Source organism: Anser cygnoides, chromosome 17 (assembly GCF_040182565.1).
Source record: "Anser cygnoides isolate HZ-2024a breed goose chromosome 17, Taihu_goose_T2T_genome, whole genome shotgun sequence".
NCBI classification, from domain to species: Eukaryota; Metazoa; Chordata; class Aves; order Anseriformes; family Anatidae; genus Anser; species Anser cygnoides.
The window spans coordinates 3,602,295-3,622,293 of record NC_089889.1 but is presented as its reverse complement, the minus strand read 5'-3'; the positions used below and the strand labels follow the sequence as shown (position 1 = coordinate 3,622,293).

At 48.4% G+C, this 19,999-nt stretch overlaps 2 protein-coding genes across 7 annotated transcripts; one reads left to right on the top strand and one right to left on the bottom strand.

Moving 5' to 3' along the window:
- Nucleotides 1–80: 80 nt before the first annotated feature.
- Nucleotides 81–15,579, top strand: CDK2AP1 (cyclin dependent kinase 2 associated protein 1). 2 transcript variants are annotated; one of them, XM_066979262.1, is made up of 4 exons: nucleotides 81–445; nucleotides 10,891–10,997; nucleotides 11,864–11,990; nucleotides 14,751–15,579. In XM_066979262.1, the coding sequence occupies exons 1-4, from the start codon at nucleotides 379–381 to the stop codon at nucleotides 14,816–14,818; spliced, it is 369 nt and encodes a 122-aa protein (XP_066835363.1). In that variant the 5' UTR covers nucleotides 81–378; the 3' UTR covers nucleotides 14,819–15,579. The 2 variants fall into 2 exon arrangements, with proteins under 2 accessions (XP_066835363.1, XP_066835364.1); XM_066979263.1 differs by lacking the exon at nucleotides 81–445 and adding an exon at nucleotides 10,756–10,780.
- MTRFR (mitochondrial translation release factor in rescue) lies at nucleotides 9,332–19,962 on the bottom strand. Of its 5 annotated transcripts, none has more exons than XM_048073959.2 (5): nucleotides 19,875–19,893; nucleotides 18,221–18,314; nucleotides 17,768–18,078; nucleotides 16,889–17,129; nucleotides 9,332–15,862 (listed from the first exon to the last, which is right to left on the bottom strand). In XM_048073959.2, exons 2-4 carry the CDS (start codon nucleotides 18,228–18,230, stop codon nucleotides 16,917–16,919), a joined length of 534 nt encoding a protein of 177 aa, XP_047929916.2. In that variant the 5' UTR covers nucleotides 18,231–18,314; nucleotides 19,875–19,893; the 3' UTR covers nucleotides 9,332–15,862; nucleotides 16,889–16,916. The 5 variants fall into 5 exon arrangements, with proteins under 5 accessions (XP_047929916.2, XP_066835359.1, XP_066835362.1 ...); XM_066979258.1 differs by lacking the exon at nucleotides 19,875–19,893 and adding an exon at nucleotides 19,591–19,831; XM_066979261.1 differs by lacking the exon at nucleotides 18,221–18,314 and having other exon boundaries at nucleotides 19,875–19,962.
- Nucleotides 19,963–19,999: the final 37 nt, after the last annotated feature.

Below are 19,999 nucleotides of genomic sequence, written 5' to 3'. Positions count from 1 at the left end.
CCTCTCCCCTCCTTCCCTCCCTCCCCGCCCGGCTCCTCCGGCGGCGGCGTCCCTGAGGGGAGCTCCATTGTCTGGGAGGGGATGGCGGCGGCACCCCCCCGCCGCCGCGCCCCCTCCGCGCCCCCGCCGCGCCTCGGTGCGCGGGGCGGCGGCGGCGGGCGGCGGGCGGCTGCCTCGTCTCCCCCAAAGTTTTGGGATCGGCGTCTCCTCATGATGTATGGATGATATATTGCATTGTGGGTGTCAATATAACTGACGGCCATATTTGCCGGTGCCTGCTACCGCTGTAAACAACCCAAAGTGTCTGGGAGACGCGGAGACGCTTCGGTGAATTTCGGGACGCCTCTCCTCCTCCTCCTCCTGCTCGCCCCGCTGGCCATGTCTCTGGGAATGTCCTACAAGCCCAACTTGAACGCCCACATCCCCGGGACTCCCCTCACCCCGGGTAAGTCCGCGGCGGCAACTGGGTGGCAAGTTTGGGAGGCGTGCGGCGGGGGCCCCGCCGTGCCGCCCCGGCAGCCCGCGGCGAGCCCCGGCCTCGAGTTTTTCTGCCCGGTCCCGCTATGGCGGGGCAGCGAGCTCTCCGCGCCCGGCTCCGCGCCGCCATTACCGGGCGCTCGCCCGCCCCGCGCCGCCCCGCGCCGCCCCTCCGCGGGGGCGCCGGGAGCCGCCGGGCCGGCCCCCGAGCCGCCTCCGCCGCCGCCGGGAGGGAGGGAGGGGGGGGGCTCCTCCGGCCGCCGGCTTTCCTCCATGCCCGGCTCCCCGGGGCGGCTGATTGATCTGGATCAGGAATATTCCGGCGGCGCCTCAGCGAGGACCGCTGCTGGCGGGACGCCGCAAGTGCCGCTCGCCCCGCGCCTCGCCTCGCCTCACGCCCGCCGCCGCCGCCGGGCCGCGCTCCTCAGGAGCTGCGGGGCCGCCCGGGACCCCGGACCCGCGCCCTCCGCCGCCGGGGGGGTCTCGGTCCCCGCTGCCCCTCAGCGACCGGGGCTCGGCGGGGCGGCCCGGGCGGGCGAGCCCTCCCCGCTCACCCCCAAATATTTTTGGAAGTGTGTGTGTGTGTGTGGGGGGGGGGGCACAGGAATTCCTCTTTATTTCCTACAAAAACACTCCTTATCCCCCTCCACCCCCTTGCATCCATACAGGAGCCTTTCCAACTTTCCTCTCTAAAAAGTTTCCTTGATGGGATTAACTTTTTTTTTTTTTTTCCCCCCCCCTGCCTTCCAGAGGTGAGGGCAGGCGGATGCTGGTGCCCGCTGGGGTCTGCACCCTGGGGTGCGCGGCCGCCCCGCTGCAGCCCGAACAAAGCCGCAGCGGCGATCGCTTGGCTCTGGGATATTTGGAGGGGATCTCGCTCGTATTAAACAGAACCAAAATGGAGAAGTTGGTGCTGACTTAAAATTAATATTCCCGTCTCCCTTTCCCTCCTGCGCCAGCCTGCGGGGATGCCACCAGTCCGTCCGCAGGCAGAAAGGCTGATTTTTTTTAATTTCTTTTATTTTTGAGAAGGGAAAGTTTGGCTGCTTGGTTTAGGAGGGAGGGAGATCTGCCCCGGTGCGTGGTCGTAATCCTGGGATGTCTAAGAACGAAAGGGATTAACGAGATGCACCTCTGCCCTAGCTACCGGGAGAGCGGCCGTCTTATTTTACGGCGAGGAATTGTCACCAGCTGGTGCATGAGCCGAGGTCCCCGCGCCTCAGCCGCCTGCGTGCGGGAGAAGCTCTGATCCTGCTCGGAGCTGAGCTCGGTGGGGCTGCAAGCGCTGAAGGGCTCGGCGAGCCGGGCGGCGGTGTGGGGATTGCCGTGGGGCCGCGCGCTGCCCCGCGAAGGGGTCAGGAAGCAGGGGATGTGCTCAGGATTTTTGACAAAAAGCAGAAGTGTCACCGGAGGGGAAAAAAAAAAAAAAGAAAGAAAGAAAGAAACAAAACAAAGCCCAGCAAGGGAAACCGTTCTCCTGCCGGCTCCCACGAGAACCTGTGCCTGGCGCTCCGGAACAGCCGTAAAATTGCAGGGGGAACAAAGGTGGTATTTTGCGATGGTGGGTGAGGGGTGCGGGTTAGGTCGTGCCGCGGGGGGACCCGGGGCTGGCCGCTCCGCCGGTGAGGGCTGCGAACATGCCGCTCACAGCGCGAGCTGAGCGGTGAAGTTTCTGCCTCCGGTCCTCCTGCTGCCGTGCCCGTGTGCTTTCTAACGCTCCTGCCGCGATTGGGGTTTTAGATTCTTTCATGCAGTTTTATCTTTCCTACCCCCCCCTTCCTTTTTTTTTTTTTTTTTCCCCTCCGTAATGGCAAGTTAGCGGCAGTTCGCTGTCATGTTAGAACTATTCTTGTCTAAGTTGTCCTCTTTCCTCAGTTCGGATCATCCTCAACACCCCCAGAATCTTTTCAATGAAAGAACGTCCTCCTCGGAATCCAAAATGGGCTCTCTCTTCCCTCCCTGTCTTCTGCCATTATCCTCACGCACCAGCTCTTCCTCTAGCTAGTGGTATTGCCAGCACCGTGGCCTAAGGCCAAGGGAGTTAGACAAAGCAGTCCTTGCAGTTGCACATATCGCGTTCGGAGTGATATGACTGCAGATGGCCCCCTCCTTTCTGGAGCTTGATTCTGAGTTGGAGGAGATTGCTTCGCTATTGTGCTTGCACTGAATGCCCCCAGCCAGGAGCAGAAATCCGAGGGTCGCTTCCAAACCTGGGGTGAAGGAACCCCCCTCCCCCGTCCTGCAGAGGAGAGGAAAACAGGAAATCTGTCCCTTTTGGCCTGAAACCAGCCCTGCAGAAGCCTCTCCGTGTGCATGCTGAGTATTTTGGTCTCAGCCGACGGAGGGCTCTGGCCAGCTGTGGATCTCGCAGGGATTTTCCTCTGGGAGGTAACGCTGCTTCCCTGCAGTGCAGGGCTTCTGGTGCAGGAGCGTTTGGGCAGGCAGCGTCGGCTCAGCTCCTGGAGCCGCGTCCTCTCTGCAGAGCTAACTCCTTTCAAGTTTAGCCCGAGAGCGGCTGCTCTGCGAAATCGTGCTTAAACTGCGCTCAGTGAGTGGCCCGGTGAGGTGAAGCAGTTGTGCTCGGTGGGTGACTGTGCTCCGTTCTGGCACGGGAGCGTGCTGGGGACTGGGAAACCTGGGCTGAAGTCCTGGGGGAGAGGGGCTGCCTCGGGACGGGGGCAGTTTGGGAGGAAGCCTCCGTGGGGCCGTGGGCAGGTCGGGGATGGCTGCGGGTGAGGAAAGCGCAGCTGCTCCGCAAGTGAGCCAGGATGCTGGGAGCATCCGGGTGCGGACTGCTCTGCCTCACACCAGGCTGCGGGAAGGAGGTCGTGGTGTCACAGCAGGGTTCGGTGCCCGTTCCTCCTCGCCTTGCCCTGGTCAGTGGTGACACCCTTCAGGGGTGCCTGCAGCCAGGCTTGTAGCGTTTTGCCCAAATTATCCACCTCCCTCCTGGGGAGCCTGTGCTCTGGGAATCAGGCCCCTGCGTGTAGCGCTGTCAGTTCGAAACCGCCTGTGCTCGGGGAGCCCCATTTAACCTCCCGCACAAGCACCTGCCCTGCACGGCAGGTAAGCGGGACCTGTGCTGCTGCGGCTTTTCCTTCCAGCCTCACCTGGCCCTGCCGTGCCCCAGGGGAACCTCTGTTACCCTTTCTAGCAGCATTTCGGTTTGTTTTTATTCTCTTGTGTATTGTACTGAATCCTGCAAGGCACAGCTTCCTCCTCGTCTTGTGCTTTATATTGTTTAACTCAGCTCCTCTGTGAGAGGGCCAGCCGCTGCGCTGGGGTAAAGTGGGGCTTCTCCACTGGCTTCGGTGGGAGCAGAGAGCTTTACACCAGCTGTGTAGTTTGTAGACTGCTGGTTTTTAGTTTATATTTCGGCTGGATGATCACAGTCACTGCCCAGATGGCCGCTCTCACAGAGCTGTGGTCAACGGCTCCATGTCCAGGTGGAGACCAGTGACGGGTGGCGTCCCTTACAGGGCGGTGTTGGGACCGGTGCTATTTAATGTCTTTGTCGGTGACATGCACGGTGGGATTTTGGGCACCCTCAGCGAGTCTGTGGGTGACCCTGAGCTCTGTGGTGCCATCAACACCTCAGAGGGAAGGGCTGCCACCCAGGGCTGCCCAGGCTCGAGAGGACACGAGCTGGCACTGCGTGCTGGCAGCCCAGCACCCAACGGTCCCCTGGGCTGCATCGAAAGCGGTGTGGCAGCGGGGCGAGGGAAGGGATCGTCCCCCTCTGCTCGCCCCCGTGAGGCCCCACCTGGAGGGGCCCCAGCGCCAGAAGGACGCGGAGCTGCTGGAGCGGGGCCAGAGGAGGCCGCGGGGTGCTGGGAGGCCGGGGCGGCTCCGCTGCGGGGCCAGCCGGGAGCTGGGGGCGTGCGGCCTGGGGAGGAGAAGGGCCCGCGGCTGGCAGGGCCTAGGGGGGACCTGTAATCGGGGGTGTGGTGATGGGACCAGGGGGAATGGTTTTAAACTAAACAGGGCAGGTTTAGAGGAAGTATTGGGGAGAAATTTTTCACTCAGAGAGCGGCGAGGCAGAGGAGCTGTGGGTGCCCCATCCCTGGGGGTGCTCAAGGCCAGGCTGAATGGGGTCAGGGGCAGCCTGGTCCAGGGGCAGGAGTTGTGCCCGTGACAGAGTTCGGAACCAGAAGGTCCCTTCTGACGCAGACCATTCTGTGATTCTATAGTTCTGTGATTTTCCTGTTTCTAGGCATTTTCTGGCTCTGTTGTGGATATTAACCAGCATTTTGTACAGAGTATGAACTGGTTTGAGAACGGTAGTTTTAAGATGCAGAAGCCAGCAGAAAGAGCTTGGGGTGTTCCTTTGGTTTTATTCTAATTCTTGCAAAAATGGCAGGCATCAAGACAAAACCCTATTCTTGTAATAAAGCTTAAAAACCTGCGTGTGTAGGATCTGGAGAAACAAATTCTGTCAGACTGTGACAAGAGAAGGAAGGAGCTGTGCCTTGGCTCCCCGTTACTGAGTGGTGACCTGCGCAGCAGACACTGCCGCAGCTGGGGACCGATGGGGCTGTCAGAGCACCTGCTGCACCTCACAGCGACCAGGAGCCTCGTGGTGGACAGCACAAATTCTCGCTGAGAGGTGAACCAGAAAGAACTTCGCTAACCAGGGCTGTTGCTTGCAACTGGAGAGACCAATTTCATTCAGTCCTGCGAGGTGAAACCGAGCACACTACTAGGTCACTCCTTATGAAGACCGCAGTGCACACTTGCATGAGCAAATGCCTTGCTTGTCGCCCTTTACAGACAGCTTAGGTTTCATATTGTCGTCCAGATTGAGAAGCCGGTTTTTAGAGTGGGAGTGCTGGAAGGAATGCTGTCATAAGCAATGCAGGGAGCAAAGTGTTCACATCTTAGCAGAGGGGATAGTTTTTAGGACACGTAGCTGATATTCCGTCCCCAAACCCTCAAGATTCAAACTGAAATTTGCTGGTTCTCTGGTCGCTTGAAATCCATGCGAGGTTAAGAGCAGTCTGAAAAGAAACACAGTAAGCATGTTTCAGAATTAGCAATTTTTGAGTGGACTTGTTGGGACATTTAGAAAACTGGCATTTTTGGCTTTGTCTACCAGAGCGTTTAGGTTCAAAGCAATGAACGGTATGGTTTTCTCAACCAGCAAATCTCCTCATCGTCCCCACCCACCACTTGTTGGTTGAGTTGCAGGGTGGTTTTGGTTCATGCAAACTTCATTCCTTTTGCATAAAAGTAAACCAGAAGCTGCGCTCCAGTTGTGCAACGCTGGCACTGCATCCTTTAATGGGAACTTAGGACCCAAACCAAAGGCAGCTTTGAGCCATATCCATGCTGCAAACACTTGGCCTGGGGGACCTGACTGAAATCTAGACCTAAATCCTACCCCCTCGCTCCAGCTACATGTGGTGTACACATCCTAAATTCTTCGATCTTTTGAACCATTCCCATTGTGCCAGATAACTCGGTAATACAAAAATTGCTTGTCTTAAGCTAGAAAAGAAGAATGGTGGGGAGTCTGAGGGACTGTCTTTTGTTTTTCTGATTAAAAAAAAAAAAGGGAGGAGGAAGAAAGAGCAGACATAAAACATGGCCGTTATCCACATGGAAAGATTAAATGGAACGAGAGTACCAGAGGAAAGGCCCAGAGTGTGACAGATCAAAAGAGCAAGGCCTCTGGCTGTTACGATAAAGAATGTCCTAGTTCTTGAGAACATATTTATATGTGTGTTCTGGATTTTTTTTAATGAAATAGTTTTATTCAAAGAAAGGTCTGTTTCTACCACATGGGCTGTCTGAGGGGGGAAGTAGTGGGTGAAAATATAACTTTCACAGCCAGTCCTATAAGGAATGTTTTGTGTGAATGAGAACGGGTTCCATTATTTTAAATTAAAAAAAAAAAATTATTGGAGGGCTGGGGGAAATGGGGGTTGTCAGCATTTTTTGCTCTGGGTTGGCAGCTCCTGTACAGCTCGGCGTGTTGCTTGGCTGTGCAGTAGATCTGCTTGTGCAGACACGCATGTGGTGTCCCACGGATGGCAGGGAGCTCTCGCTGAACTTCAGCCAAAGTGTGCGGAGGGCTAGGGAGTCAAATGTTCTCGTAGCCAGGCAGAACACTGCAACCGTGTTTCAGGCTGTGTGCAAAGACGCGTCGCAGAAACAGCTGCGATGGGGTTACGTCTCTCCCCGGGCTGGAAGGTACTTGCCCCGCGGCGTACGTTAGGAGCAGCTCACGTGAACGCTCCTCGTGTGTTCCGCTGCAAATTTGGCCATTTTAGGGCAGAAGTTACGTCCTCGCAGGTAAACTCCTGGCTGTCTCATACTGCATACCTGCAGGGATCTCTTCTTAGATACTGTCGTGTTCCTGAGTACAAAGAGTCGGTAAAATGGCAGCAGCTTACACTTGCAGCTTTATAGGACCTTACAAAGTGCAGGTGGTAGAGAAACACATATCCAGTGGGGTTGGCTCTACTTGCCTAAGTCAGTTTTATGGGAGTAACTCATTGAGTTGAGGAACTATTCCTGATTTTTCCTTGCTGTTTGTGCAAGTTAAACAGGGTGCTGTTGGAGCTGTGTGGATGCCATGGCATCTGCTGGGAGCAGATCAGGTGAGTACCCCAGCGTTCCTGTTCCCACCACTTCCTTGTGGGGTGCACAGTAAGCTGCCTTTCCAGTTACTTCTCCAGCAAGCAACAGCAATTAAGAATTAAAACTCAAGACTAGCAAATTGCTGCTCAGGCTCGGAAGCAGTAGCGGAGGAACTGAGTGGATCCCTACAAACCTATCAGAAATTAGTGGGGAGATTCCTGGTCAGTGGGAGTTCAGGGAAACAAAGGTTGGTTCCTGATCCTTTGTCTTCCAGGGTGTTCAGTGGGGCTCCGGGAGACCGCTGGAAGGAAGAGATCTTGCCAAAAAAATCTAATTTCTTTTTGCTGTACTGTAAACCTCCCCCACCCATTGGTAAAGGGTAATATTGATTAACAAGAAAATCACTGTATTTTTGTGGGGAAAAAAACACTTCTGTCAGTCTTCTGTGTGAATACAGAAATAAAAGACATTGTTGGCACAAGAATAAATGGCTATATAAAAGGTTTTGTATACATTTAATTAGGAAAGCGGAGGGAGGAAAGTGTGTATATTAATTTAGGTTTTAAACAGCAGCAAGCGCTAAGACAATTTGGGAGGTGATACACGGTGTCACTCGAATTCAGTGCCAAGCACACTCCCTTTTCGATTCTGTCAATTCGTAACTGTCTTGTCTCCATTGTTATTTTAACATGAAATAGCAAGCCTCAGTTTAGATCCCCCCTCCTTTTTTCCTCTCTAGTGAATACCTAATCATCAAACTGATTTTTGACTGGGTCTTGACTGCGAGACTCGCTGGCCTAATTTTGCTTCCTAACAGTAATAGCAGTAGCTGGTGATATATATATATTTTTTTAAATCTGGGACGTACAGGATGTTCAGACATGCAGATGGCAGATGTATTTCGGGTTAATTGACTAATAGTCATCTAAGACCCAGGGCTTCTCCTCGAGATTAACATACGGAGCGATAGGTCAAAAAGCCTAAGGTCCATTACCCTGCGAGATAATAATACCCCCACAATTAATTTCAGTTTCACGATTGCATCATCCTAAATTGAGGTGAAATCGGGGATTTTTCATTTTCCTTTCCCTCCAGCAGAGTTTGAGTGGCGCAACTTCTGGCATGGGTGTGCGGAGCCTGGTGCCACGGCCAAGTCAGATCCTTTTCTTTGTTCTCAGGGCCTGCTGCTGCTGATAAAGTGGTCGGCGCATGGCATTATGTCTTATTACATTTTTGATGCAGACTGCAAAGAAACGGGTAAACTCACCATGGTTACCACGATCTGTCATTTGGCAGGGCACGCCGTACTCAGCGATGGCCTCTAGTGTCTGCAGCACAGCTCTGCATACGCCTGGGTACGGGAGACAATACAGCACCCCTGGCTGCCAAGCGGCACCCGCTGCCGAGCTGCCTGCTAATTCCCATGGGCAGCGATGCTCAGACTCCAGCGGCGGGTCCTTACTCATCGCTGCCTGTTGCAAGTTCTCCTCGTTTGTTTTCGTAGCTCCGTGCCGACTGAGTCACTGCCGGCCTCGCGCTCCCGTGCCGAGGCCAGCTCCTGTCCACTGCAGTGCCTTGCGTCTGCCAAGCTTGGGTTGGCCCCGGATTCACTGCTTTGTCTTGCCGCGTCGTGTTTCCAGGAGGGCTTTCTCTCTTACCTAGACGAGCCCTGTGGTGTTATTTCGTACAGGCGAAGCACGTGTCGTCGTTTCACTCAGCATGACCTGAAATAATTACCATCTATATTGTCATTAACTGAGATGGTGGTGGTGGAAAACGGTCTTGGTTTTTGTTCTGCTGAGTGGGTAAAGCGGGATGCCTGAGCTTGGTCATCTGAGTCCTGGCCTTGGTTCAGAACCAGTTTGGAGCTCCCAGGGCTTGTGTGCATGATGGGTGACTGCCTGCGGTAACAGCTTAGGAACAAGTCCTTACAGGACGGGTCTTTTGTTTTATTGTACGTGAGGAAAAATCGCTTAAGTCTTTCTTTACTTAATCGAGGTAATTAAACCTTCCTACCGTATAGCACAAAGGGTTCGTTAAGGTTTTTGGAGCATTTTGAAATCTTTGGAGGAAAGATGCGGTTTGCTGTTGTGCCGCGTTTGATAAGTGTTGAAATTCAGTCATCTGGACGTGAAATGTTGGCTGAGTTGTAAGTACAGAAATCTTGCAATTGTGCATGCATTTCGAGCTGATAATGTGAAGAACTGATTGAGAGCAGAGCTGGCATCCGTGCTGTTTCTTCACAGTGCAGGAGCCATACTCCATGGGTGTGTTTAGTTTTTTTTTTTTTTTTTTACTACTACAGCAAAATGTGACAATTAGCTCCACGTGAAACTGTAGTAACAGAAACACACATTGTAATGCCAGAAAATTTACCAGCTTAGTTAAAGACAGAGAAACCTTCTTTTTTTTTTAAGTTGACCTAGTGACCAGCCCAGTTTACCTTCGTTAGGATTTCACGTCTAGTTAAAATTAAGAACACGCTCTCTTCTCGTAACAAAGACGCCACCACAATGATATCCTGTGATTAATTCTGAAGTGGAAAGAGACTTCCCAACTGAGGAGGAGAGCCTGTTCAGCAGCGCTTTTCACAAACTACTGGCTTTCTGTTTCTTTTTGTAGTGAGGGGAAACAGGGATTGAAATCACTTGCAACTTTTAAACAAAGCTAGTGATTTACATAGTTCTGAGCCCCAGTGACTTTTGGCATCAGTTTAATTTAGATTCAAATGAAGGCTGGTGAATAAGATCTGTTCCCCGTGGGGAAGGCAGTTGGGAATTTTCAGCAAGGAAGTTTGTAAGAGGGCAGATTTTTTCCGACAGCAGGCAGGCTGTGTCTGTGCCTGCAGGCGAAGACAGCAGCATCAGTGGATGCAGGGGCACTTAGCTGCAAGAGTGGAAAAGAGCAGCAGCTAGGTCAAACATCGCCTTAGTCCTCAGTGTGCAGTCCATAACCAGCAGGTCCTCTAAAGCGGTTGTAAAACGGGCAGCATAATTAAGGCCTTCAAGAAAAGTCTAAGGGTTGCTTCTCAACCCCAAATTCTTCCCGTTGTGGGGTGGAGAGGTGTTTTGATTCCTCATTTCTGGAGCAGCTCGCCAATGATCACATCTGAGTCTGCTTCTTTAATTCTTAGCTGAGTCAAAACCCTGTATGTATATACATATTTTTTTTATATAACACTAGAAAAAGTAACCATAACCCAAAGAGATGTTATTTTTCCTTAGGTTTATGCGGCGCTGTTTGACTTGCTAAAAATGTTTGGTATCACACAAAGAGGAATAACGCTAGTGCTCTTCACCTCCGATGTCACAAAATGAGCAGCAGATCCGATATACCTCAACCGACTGTTCTCTATGAATAGTTTTGGCATCAGCTGAAAATAGTACCGAGGGTAACTTGCGTTGACCATGTGATGACACTTTGAGTTGCAAAATTGCTTTCAGATAACTTGCACTGAAAAAGTAAAAATAGCACAGCACGTTAGACTCATCTCTGTGGAATGTATATATGCAAAAATAGGGCTCCTTAATATTTGGTTTGTCTCGGCAGAACAACCTGTCATGTTACACCGTTTCACTTTTAGGCAAACAATTTGGGCTGATAATGTTGCAGGCTGTGCTATTTTCAAATGTACAGCAAACATTAGGGAAGCGTTCATTTAACTGTTCTCTTCCTAGCGAATAGTGTGGCTCTGGAATGGCGTTAGTCGGCTTGGACAAAGGTGAGAGGTTACAGCTTTAGAAAAGAGAAAAGCTACCTAAGGTGTGTCCCAACGTAACTGGCTAATCCATCTTTACATAATAACAGATTTTTTTCTTTTTTTCTCTGCAGCTGGGAGTGTTCACTCTCCCTCCACAAGTATGGCAACGTCTGCGCAATACAGACAGCTTATAAACGACTACGGCCCCCCATCCCTAGGGTACACACAAGGGATGCAGGTACAGCTCTGCTTGTTTTGCTTTAACCAGGTCACCGACCCTACGTTTGCATGGTTTGCGTGGATCGTGGCCTGTAATCTGAGGTGTTCCTCCCTCCCACCAAGGTTTGAAATCAAACCCAAATGGCAGACTGATTCATCACACATGTCTTGGGATCAAATTAGACTAAGCAGAGTGCTGAGTGAGATTAGTTACTAATTAACTGTTAGTCCCTTCTGAGTCACAGTGAACCATGTCTTGAGTTATGTTCTGCTAGGAAGGGCTGTGGCATTTTTTAAAATTATTCGTTAGAAAAGTGATATTCCTACACCTTTAACTGTTTTCCTTGGGCAGACTGATAACGTAAGATTTACAGTCTCATGAAGTGCGTGTTACAGACATTCCTATGGGCAGCTTCAGGAATCCAGCTGGTTTCTTTCTGTGAAATTTGTTAACCACTTTATAGGATTCCCCTTATCATATGGGCAGTTTTGTTTTATCTACGCCTCACTCTCCCTACCTAGCTAACTCCTCCACAAAATATACATCTGAACATTGATAAAAGCAGAGAGAGGGTTAAAGAAGTAGTTTTGTTTGCTGGTTTTGTAGAACTGTTTTAACTTCTGTCTCACGTAAGGTTCCAATCTTGTAGTTGCATCCTCCCAGTTAATTCTGATTTTGGAAGGGCACGGAGCATTGTGTCCAACTGTAGCAGGAAGGGCAAAAAGAAAATAATGTTTACATAACAAATGCGAAATTTTACTTAAAAAGAAGAAAAGTGGCTTCCAGGGCTATTTCTGGTCCTCTGTGAATTTCCATTTGCTGTTTGTTCTTGTTGTTTTGTTTTTAGCAGTGTTTAATTGAGATCAATCTACTTTCAACTACAGGGTACCAGCAGCAGTCAAGTACCGCAAAGCAAATATGCAGAACTTCTAGCTATCATAGAAGAATTAGGGAAAGAGATCAGACCCACGTACGCTGGGAGTAAAAGCGCGATGGAGAGGCTAAAACGAGGTAATGTTTGACTTTTTTTTTAAATGTCCCATGCCCTTTGTGTGCTGACTGCTTATATACAGCTTTGTAACAGTGCTTCTCCTTGAAAGTGGACAGCTGTCTGGAGCTTGTTGGTAAACGAGGTGTATTAACCAGTAATTGAAACTTTGGTATACTCTATTCTTGCTGGATTTGATAGATAAACTAGTGGCCAAATGTGTTTCATGTGCACAAGGGGGTTTTCAGTTAATAGTTCAAAGTTATTTTAGAACCCTTATGTTGTCAGTTGGCGGTGTTCTGCCAGGTTCCTAGTCACTTGCTCGCCCCTTCTACTGCCTTTCCTCCCTAACCTGAGAAATACACAGCCAAGCATCGTTTACTTCCTCTCATAAACATCACCCACCTACTTGACCCAAGAACCTTTACTGAAGTGCATTTTGATTAGAGAAATATTACACGGTGGTAAATCACTCAGGCTGCTAGAGAGAGAGACAGGCAAAACAAGGTGGTTTTGTCAGCGAAAGCTGTTCAGACCGGGATGTCAAACGGATGTGTTCCTGCTCTCCGTGGAGCGTCGGGCTGCTTAGGCTCCATTACCTGCTTCAAGTGGACGTCATTAGCAGTCTGCTCGTAAGGGACGCAGAAGCTTTTAGGCCTGGCTGATGAGGTCTCTTTAGCTTTGCTTAGTCAGCTAAAAGGGGTCACAGAAATGCCCTTTCCTCGCAGTGTAAAAGAAACCCCCACATTCCCCACTGCTGACATCAGCTTGACATTGTCCCCTGCAGGGGACGTGCAAGGGATATTTCTGAAGGAGCAGTGGGACATTCCACTGCTCGAGCTCCTGGAGTGACCCTGAGTGCCACCGACAATGGTTGCGCTGGCAGCTCTGTCCTTTGCCAGTATGTGTAGTTACCTTTTCCTCCCTCTCCTTGGTCCTTGTGCTGAGTTTGGCTCAAGCATTCGAACCTGAACGGGAATGTTATTGTAACAGACTAACTTCACCACCTCGCAAAGCCCCCTTACGTTCGCTCAGGACTACGAAGCTTTATTTAAGGCTCAACCATTATGGGAGAGTAATATATCTGCCGTGACATGCAATAAAATGACTAGTAGCTGTTCTGGGAAAGGATGCAATAAAGTCTGCTGATGAGTGGTAAGTGGAATCTGGCCCAGCTAAAATCAATGTTGCTGGAGTCTCTCTTTATTGCATTGCCTGAGTCAGTATTAATAGATCATGAATGGCAATAGGCTGACAGGGACGACCTGACAGGGACCGGGAGAGATGCAGACGTTCTTTGAACGGAACGGTTCGGTTAGGTGAGACAAAGTTGTTTTGCTCCTTCCTGCAGCGAGTATTTACTTAGCTAATGTAGGTTTAAGATTCAGTGCTGCCACTGCGACTGACTTGCAAATGCTGCAAAAAATCCAAAATAAGTACTTTCTGCTGCCATCTTTTGGTCACAAACATACCTCTCTTTGCATTTTGGGAGCCATATAGCTGAAGGAGCATGGGCAAGTGTGAGAGTAGAAGTGATCGAGAGTAACCACGTGACTGCAGCCTCCATGGCCATGTGGAGGTTATTGCTGAATAAAGTCCCTGTCCCCAGCTCCACCTGCTTCTAAGCACAAAGGCAGCTGACCTCTAAAATTGGCCAAATTCCCGGCATTCTACATAATTTAGGGTAGTTCTGCTGCATAAACCGGGCGTCCTGCCACCAGATCCAGGCCCAGTATACTGGTCTGAGTGTGCATTTCTGCCTCCCACAGCTGCAGGATGCAGCTTTACTTGTCTGTGTCAACTTAACCCTCTGCAAAGCCTGGCACACATCAAGTCCCAAATCACTCCTTGGATGTGGAGGCTGTTCTGGGCCAGCAGCCTTCTAGAGACAGAATCTATTACCTCTAAACAGAGATTAAACTTCATCTATTGCCTTATTGTCATTTGTCCACTCTTGTTAAGGAGCACGAATGAGCAGAGAAATCACCTGTCTTTTCCTGACATTAAAACATAACCTTGTTGGAGAGAAATCTGTCTGTTTCCTATTGTAAAATCTAACTCGAGCTCTATTCTTTGGGCAGCTCTGTGAACACGAATCTAGATTCAGATCCAGGATTAAAACTCAAGGTCCAGGTTGCTGAAACTCAAGGCAACAGGACTCTTAGTGGAAAATTCCACATTATGTCTATCAGATTAGAGTAGATACAGCAGCATGTAAGGCAGCGATGATTTACACTGGGAGCTGAGCCAGTTAGGAGGTGACTTTCCACACACAGCATAAAAAAATCCTCTTATATTTACAAAAGATGCAACTTGTGTTTAAGCAACTTTTTGAAGGCTTGGATTTTGATGCATCCACTTGGAAAATTATTCCAAGGTATTAATTAAGACTTTTAGACCTTGCTAAAATGATTCCCTAAATAACTTTGGATTTTTTTTCACCCCATTGTAGCAAAATAACTGTCAGGTTGGTAAGATTTATTTATTTATTTTTTAATTAAGTCCCTGATTGTAAATGGGCCTGCACTGCACGTTAAGATATAGCTCTCACTGCAGACCTACAGTGGCTGGTTTGGGCTATTTTCAATTTATAATGCCAGTTTGGGAAAGCAAACTTCTTTAGCAGTGGCTGATGTTAGGTAAGTGAGGGATCTCTCCCTTTTCTGTGGCAAGCTGTGGTAGCCTTAGCAACTCAAGACAGAAATACATAAACCTTTCTGTGGACTGTCATTGCGAGTGTCACCTTAATGAGATCACGTAAAATATGTCCCATTCTTTTGCAGGCATTATTCATGCCAGAGGATTAGTTCGGGAATGCTTGGCTGAGACTGAGCGAAACGCAAGATCCTAGCCCACCAATGCAGTTGCAAGATTTTCCATCTCTCAATGAAGAAAAAGTAATACCTATTCCTTCTGACTCTTGAAACGTTCAGACAAATTCCTTTATTTTGAATGTTTTATCTTTCTTTTTTTGCCCTTACAAAAATGTATAGTTAAGAATGATAAAACAAGGATTTTTCAACTTACTGAGGGTTTGCATTTTGTAAAGACATTAAAACTCCCTAAAATGTTTCTAAAACATGAAAACTGAACTGCATGCAGAGGAATGCTCTCTCTCCCAGGCTATATTTCAGTTCTCTTTTTATCCAGTCACAGTCCCATTCTGTTTATTTTAATTTTCACTATATTCACTTAACCCCAAATGGTCAATCTTTCAAAGTTTGACATAAGCTCTGAGGATTTTTTTTAATAAATGCAGAATAGCATGCTGTACCTAGTAGTCTGCTATGTCACAATTTGTCATACAGCATAGACCCTGCTTAGAAATAACCTTCCCCTCCTCTTACTTTTCCTTTTTTGTTCGTTTTGCATAAACATTTGCATGACTGTTAGTGCTTTGAAGTCCATTTAAAGTGCATGAGTTATATGGAAAATAGGGAAACCTATTAAATAATAACAAGGTCCTGAAAGGCTAATTTCTACATTAAGGCAGGAGATTTCAGTTTGTTTGACAAAAAAAAAAAGAAAATTCTGGATAAATTACTAAAACTGTTATTTGCATCTTTGTATGTATTTATTACTTGATGTAATAAAGCTTATTTTCATTAACAATTTGTATTAAAAGTATCTACAGTCACTTTAATCAGATCCATACTCAGTGTACGAGAAGCAAAGACTTAACCTTCATGCAGGAGGCTCAAATTCAGGACGACAAGGGAACGGGCCTGCGGATTGCTGGGGAGTTTCCCTTGATGCGGTCGATGTCTCTAAGCGGGTGGTACAGCTGCTAGTAGCGTACCTTGCTTTCAAAATAGATATAACAACTTTGGTTCTTGAAGCTCTCTCCCTTCATTGTTGAAAGTCAGAACGCAGTGGCAGCCTGTGAGGGTTCTGCCTGAAAATTAAAGAGAAGCTCTGGTTAAGCAATTAGCGTTTTAACGGTATTAAAATAGGAAAGTATACCTCACTGGGGGCTCCAAAGTAACAGTAACAAAGGAAAAGCAGGTGCATAAAATGGGAAACTATCAAAATGAGTGAAGTTACAGAAATACCCAAGCTTAGCTGCAGCATAGCATAAACAGAACTGTTGTTCACTGCAGTACAACCAAATCTAAATCCTAAGGAAGACAGGATATCTGGGATATCTAACATATATGGAGCTATGGATCCCTGAAGAGAATGTAGTATTAAGAAGAAAAGTTAATTGCTTCACAGCTTGGATGAACTGGACTCTGTTGCCTCGGCAGGCAGCTCCCAATGCAGGTTGTTCTATACTTCTAATGACCTAATTCTGCCTCTGAAGCGGAAGAAAATGTCTGATGAGCCCTCGCTTGCAGGAACGCCTTCCCTGGCTCCCCAGCAATGCTCATCACCACTCTAGGTAAGAGTTGTAAAGCTACTGTTTAAAATTCTTTCAGAATTGAGAGGGATGGAGCATCTGTGCAGGCAGTTAAGCTAACAGATCTGAAGGAGACTGCCCGTGACTGGTGGCTCTTTGTATCAGTGCATCTGTTTCCATCATCAGAACCAACAGCACAAAGCAACTTTTCATTTCTCATCTAAACCTGGCCACTGTTTCTGAAGGATTTCTATCAGTGGAGGCATTGTCTGAGTAAGGATGGAAAGACCTTTAAGGTCTGTTCTCCTTATTTACTGGAACTCCTACGAAACAGCCTAAGTTATCATACTAGGCAGAAGGATCCGCTTGCTTTTTTATCATCTTTTGAACTTGGCAGAAAAACAGATTACTAAATATGAGCAATGAGATGATGGCAGACAGATGTAAGAACACATACTGCTTTTAACACTTCAGTCTTACTGTAATAGCAGGTCACTACTCAAGATTTCAGCTGTCCTTATGAAACCCTACATTATAGTTAGTAGGAAAACTGTGCTTAGGCATGACAAACTTCTCCCTTACCCTACTAGAGCCAGTCGGTTCTCCATGTTTATTTGCTATCCAATTGTAGCATCTCTTTAAACTGCTTTTTCCTCTCTAGGTTTTCCTTTGCTCTTCTTTTTTTCTCTTGCTTCTTCTTCTCTGATGCTTTCTTTTCTTTAAAAACATCGCTATCTTCACCTTTGTAGAAGAGGTCAACTTTTTCCTGGAGGATTTTTCTGGCTATCTTTCGGTTCTGCTCCACTGATCTTGTTTGATGACACTGAAGAAACACAGTAGGACACTTTTATTACAACTTTGACCTGTGTATTCTTCTGTTTTCCTGCTAGAACTTTTGTATCCAGATGATGTATTTTGGTGAGGCTGCCTAATAGTGACTTGCTACTGGAACTTGTCAGACCAGCCTTTACATTAATCTGTAATTCTGTTGGCAAACAAGATTGCTTCCACATTACCTTGGAAGTCTGCTTCTGAGTTTAACTGAACTGTGTCTCCTCCTTCTTATGATAAGGAAGTACAGATTAATTGAAAAGTATTAACCCACAATAGGTACCTAAGAGTAATGCTTAAAAAGAATTTGCAGATTATGATGAGTTAATGAGTACATTCTTAACTGACTCTCGTGGGAGACAGAAACGCAAAGGCTGTCACCGATAGGGTAAGGAGATACAATTTATTGAAACTACAAAATAGTACCGCGTGCCAAGGCTAGGAAGATGGGCTGTGACCCCACATTTATTTACCTACCATTAACCAAAACTGCTTTGTGCTGAGGTTCTTTACAATACATATAAATAAACTCTTCCTCTGTGACACTTGCGCTGTGATTATGCTCCACTATAAAAGGAGACTTGGAGGACATGATGCGACTTGTGACTTAATGAAATAAAATGTCGTTACCTTCACTACAATCCCAGATGGAATATGCTTCAAAACAACACAGTTGCTTGTCTTGTTAGTGGCTTGACCTCCTGGGCCATCACCTCTTACAAACTGTTCTTCTAGTTCTGCCTCAGTTAGTCCAAGGAGATTGAGAGAGTTCTTCTTTCCTGCTGCCTGAAACAAGGGCATTCTGAGCAGGGAAAACTGCTGCTTCCTCAAAATCCATGGCCTCCAAGATACCGTACGTGCTTCTCTCAGTAAGAACGTAAAATGCAATAAACTTGGAACATTCATACAGAAATGAAGATACAGTTTCTCTGGAAAGAAACCTGAAACAGACGTAGGGAATAGGGTTTAGGATCAGAATCCTTCTTTTAAGATGTTCTAGTTTAGCTGCACATCCTGTGTGGTATTTTTATTTACTTACAGATTTATTTTCAAGGCTTTTTGAACTGGTTCATAGATACTTGCCTTGAAACATTTACCATTCCACATGGGATTTTAGTTCTGATTGCAATTAGGTTTCCTAAAATAGTCGAGATTATTTTTGTGTTGTTGAATGGATCTGGAAAACAGTAAATAAATTAAATCAGTATTCCTACCCCACTTGGAGAATACCAAATTTGTATTGCAGGCCAACAGGAAAGCCTTTGCTGACACTCCACGTGCACCCCGGTTCTCTCCTGCTGGCAAGAGTACCTACAATCCACCTGTCAAAACGTGCTTGAACTACATCGGGGGGGATTGCTGGGGTAGGAATCCTCTGAGGTTGCCTTAGACAGTTCTCAAAACTACTGAAAGAAACCTGCTGGAAGAAGCAGCAAATTTACGTACTGTAACTGACCTCATGTCCTGACTTCCCATGTTCATTGGCTTTAAGTCACGGAAGATTGCAAAGAGGAGGTGAAAGGAAAACAAAATAATAACAATTAAAAAAAAAAATAGTAGAACATTTCCATCCCAAGGACGTGGATATTACAGTCAGATTTGGGAGAACACATCTTGAGCAGTTAAAGTTAGAACGGGAAGGGGGATTTTTACCTCTCAGAATGATGCATGACTGGTCAGTCAAGACAATTGCCTGGTGGTACAGGGCAGAACTTGGGGACGTTCATTTGCAGTTCTAGATTAATCTATGATTTTGAATTCTGAGATTTTATTTTATGCTAGGCTAGTACAGGATACTGAGTAATCCCTACCTACACGGATTAGATAATCTGGACTTGTATTTTGAACTTGCCCCATTAAGGTGCTGTTTTCTAAGCGTTGGGGTCAGGCTATAGAGCGTACATAGAACTTGGTGAGTGGTCTGATGTGGTGAGCATCCTTCCGTGTTGACCCTGTTAACAAGCTTCGTTTTCTACTCTCATAACTTCCCATGCAGCCCATCAGAGAGCTTTGAGGGAGGAGAAAGAACCAAGAAGTAAGGAGACCACCAGGGTTTCACACACTGCTTCACACGGTGATCTCCTCCCGGTCAGGTTGTTAACGAAGCCCCAGGAGCTGGCACTACGCTTCATCCTCTCATGGAGGATGAGGAACGTCAGATTCTACTGTTCTCAAGTGTCATTCTTCAACGAGGCGTTAGGTAAGCAGTTAGTAAATGATTTCATGCTTGAAACATTTCATTTGCTTCAGCAGAAAATACTTCAGCACACGAAGCAGCAGCAGCACCGAGCAATAAATACCCATACAAGCTAAACATCACCGATGAAGCCAACGTAAGTTCAGGAAAGCTTTTATTTGCAATTAAACACCTCCACTTGGCGGCACTAGAAGGCAACTCTTTTATTATTTTAACCGCAAAAAAACCCCGCAGACGAACTTCGCGGAGCCCCTACCTCGCTCTGAGCGAGCCCCTGCCCAGCAGCCCGGTTACCGGGGGCGCTGCCCGGCAGCAGCGGCTCGCTATAGGCCCGCGGGAACGGCGCCAGCGGCAGCAGGACCCCTGAGGAGGCTCCGCTCGGGAACCGGGGCCTCAGCGGGGCCGCACCGCGGCTTCACGGCTGCGGGGACCCGCAGTCACCGCGCCCGGCCCCCCCCTCGGCCTCAGGGCACCGCCGGGCCCGCTGCAGCCCGGCCCCGTCCCGGCCCCCCGGTCCCGTCCCGGCCCCACCGCCCTCACCTCAGTGCCCCGGGATGGCCACCGCCCCCTGCCTCACTGCGCATGCGCGCGCGTCCCCTCACGCACCCGCTCGCCTCTGCGCACGCGCAGCCCCCGCAGGCGGGGGCACCGCCGGGTTGATTGGC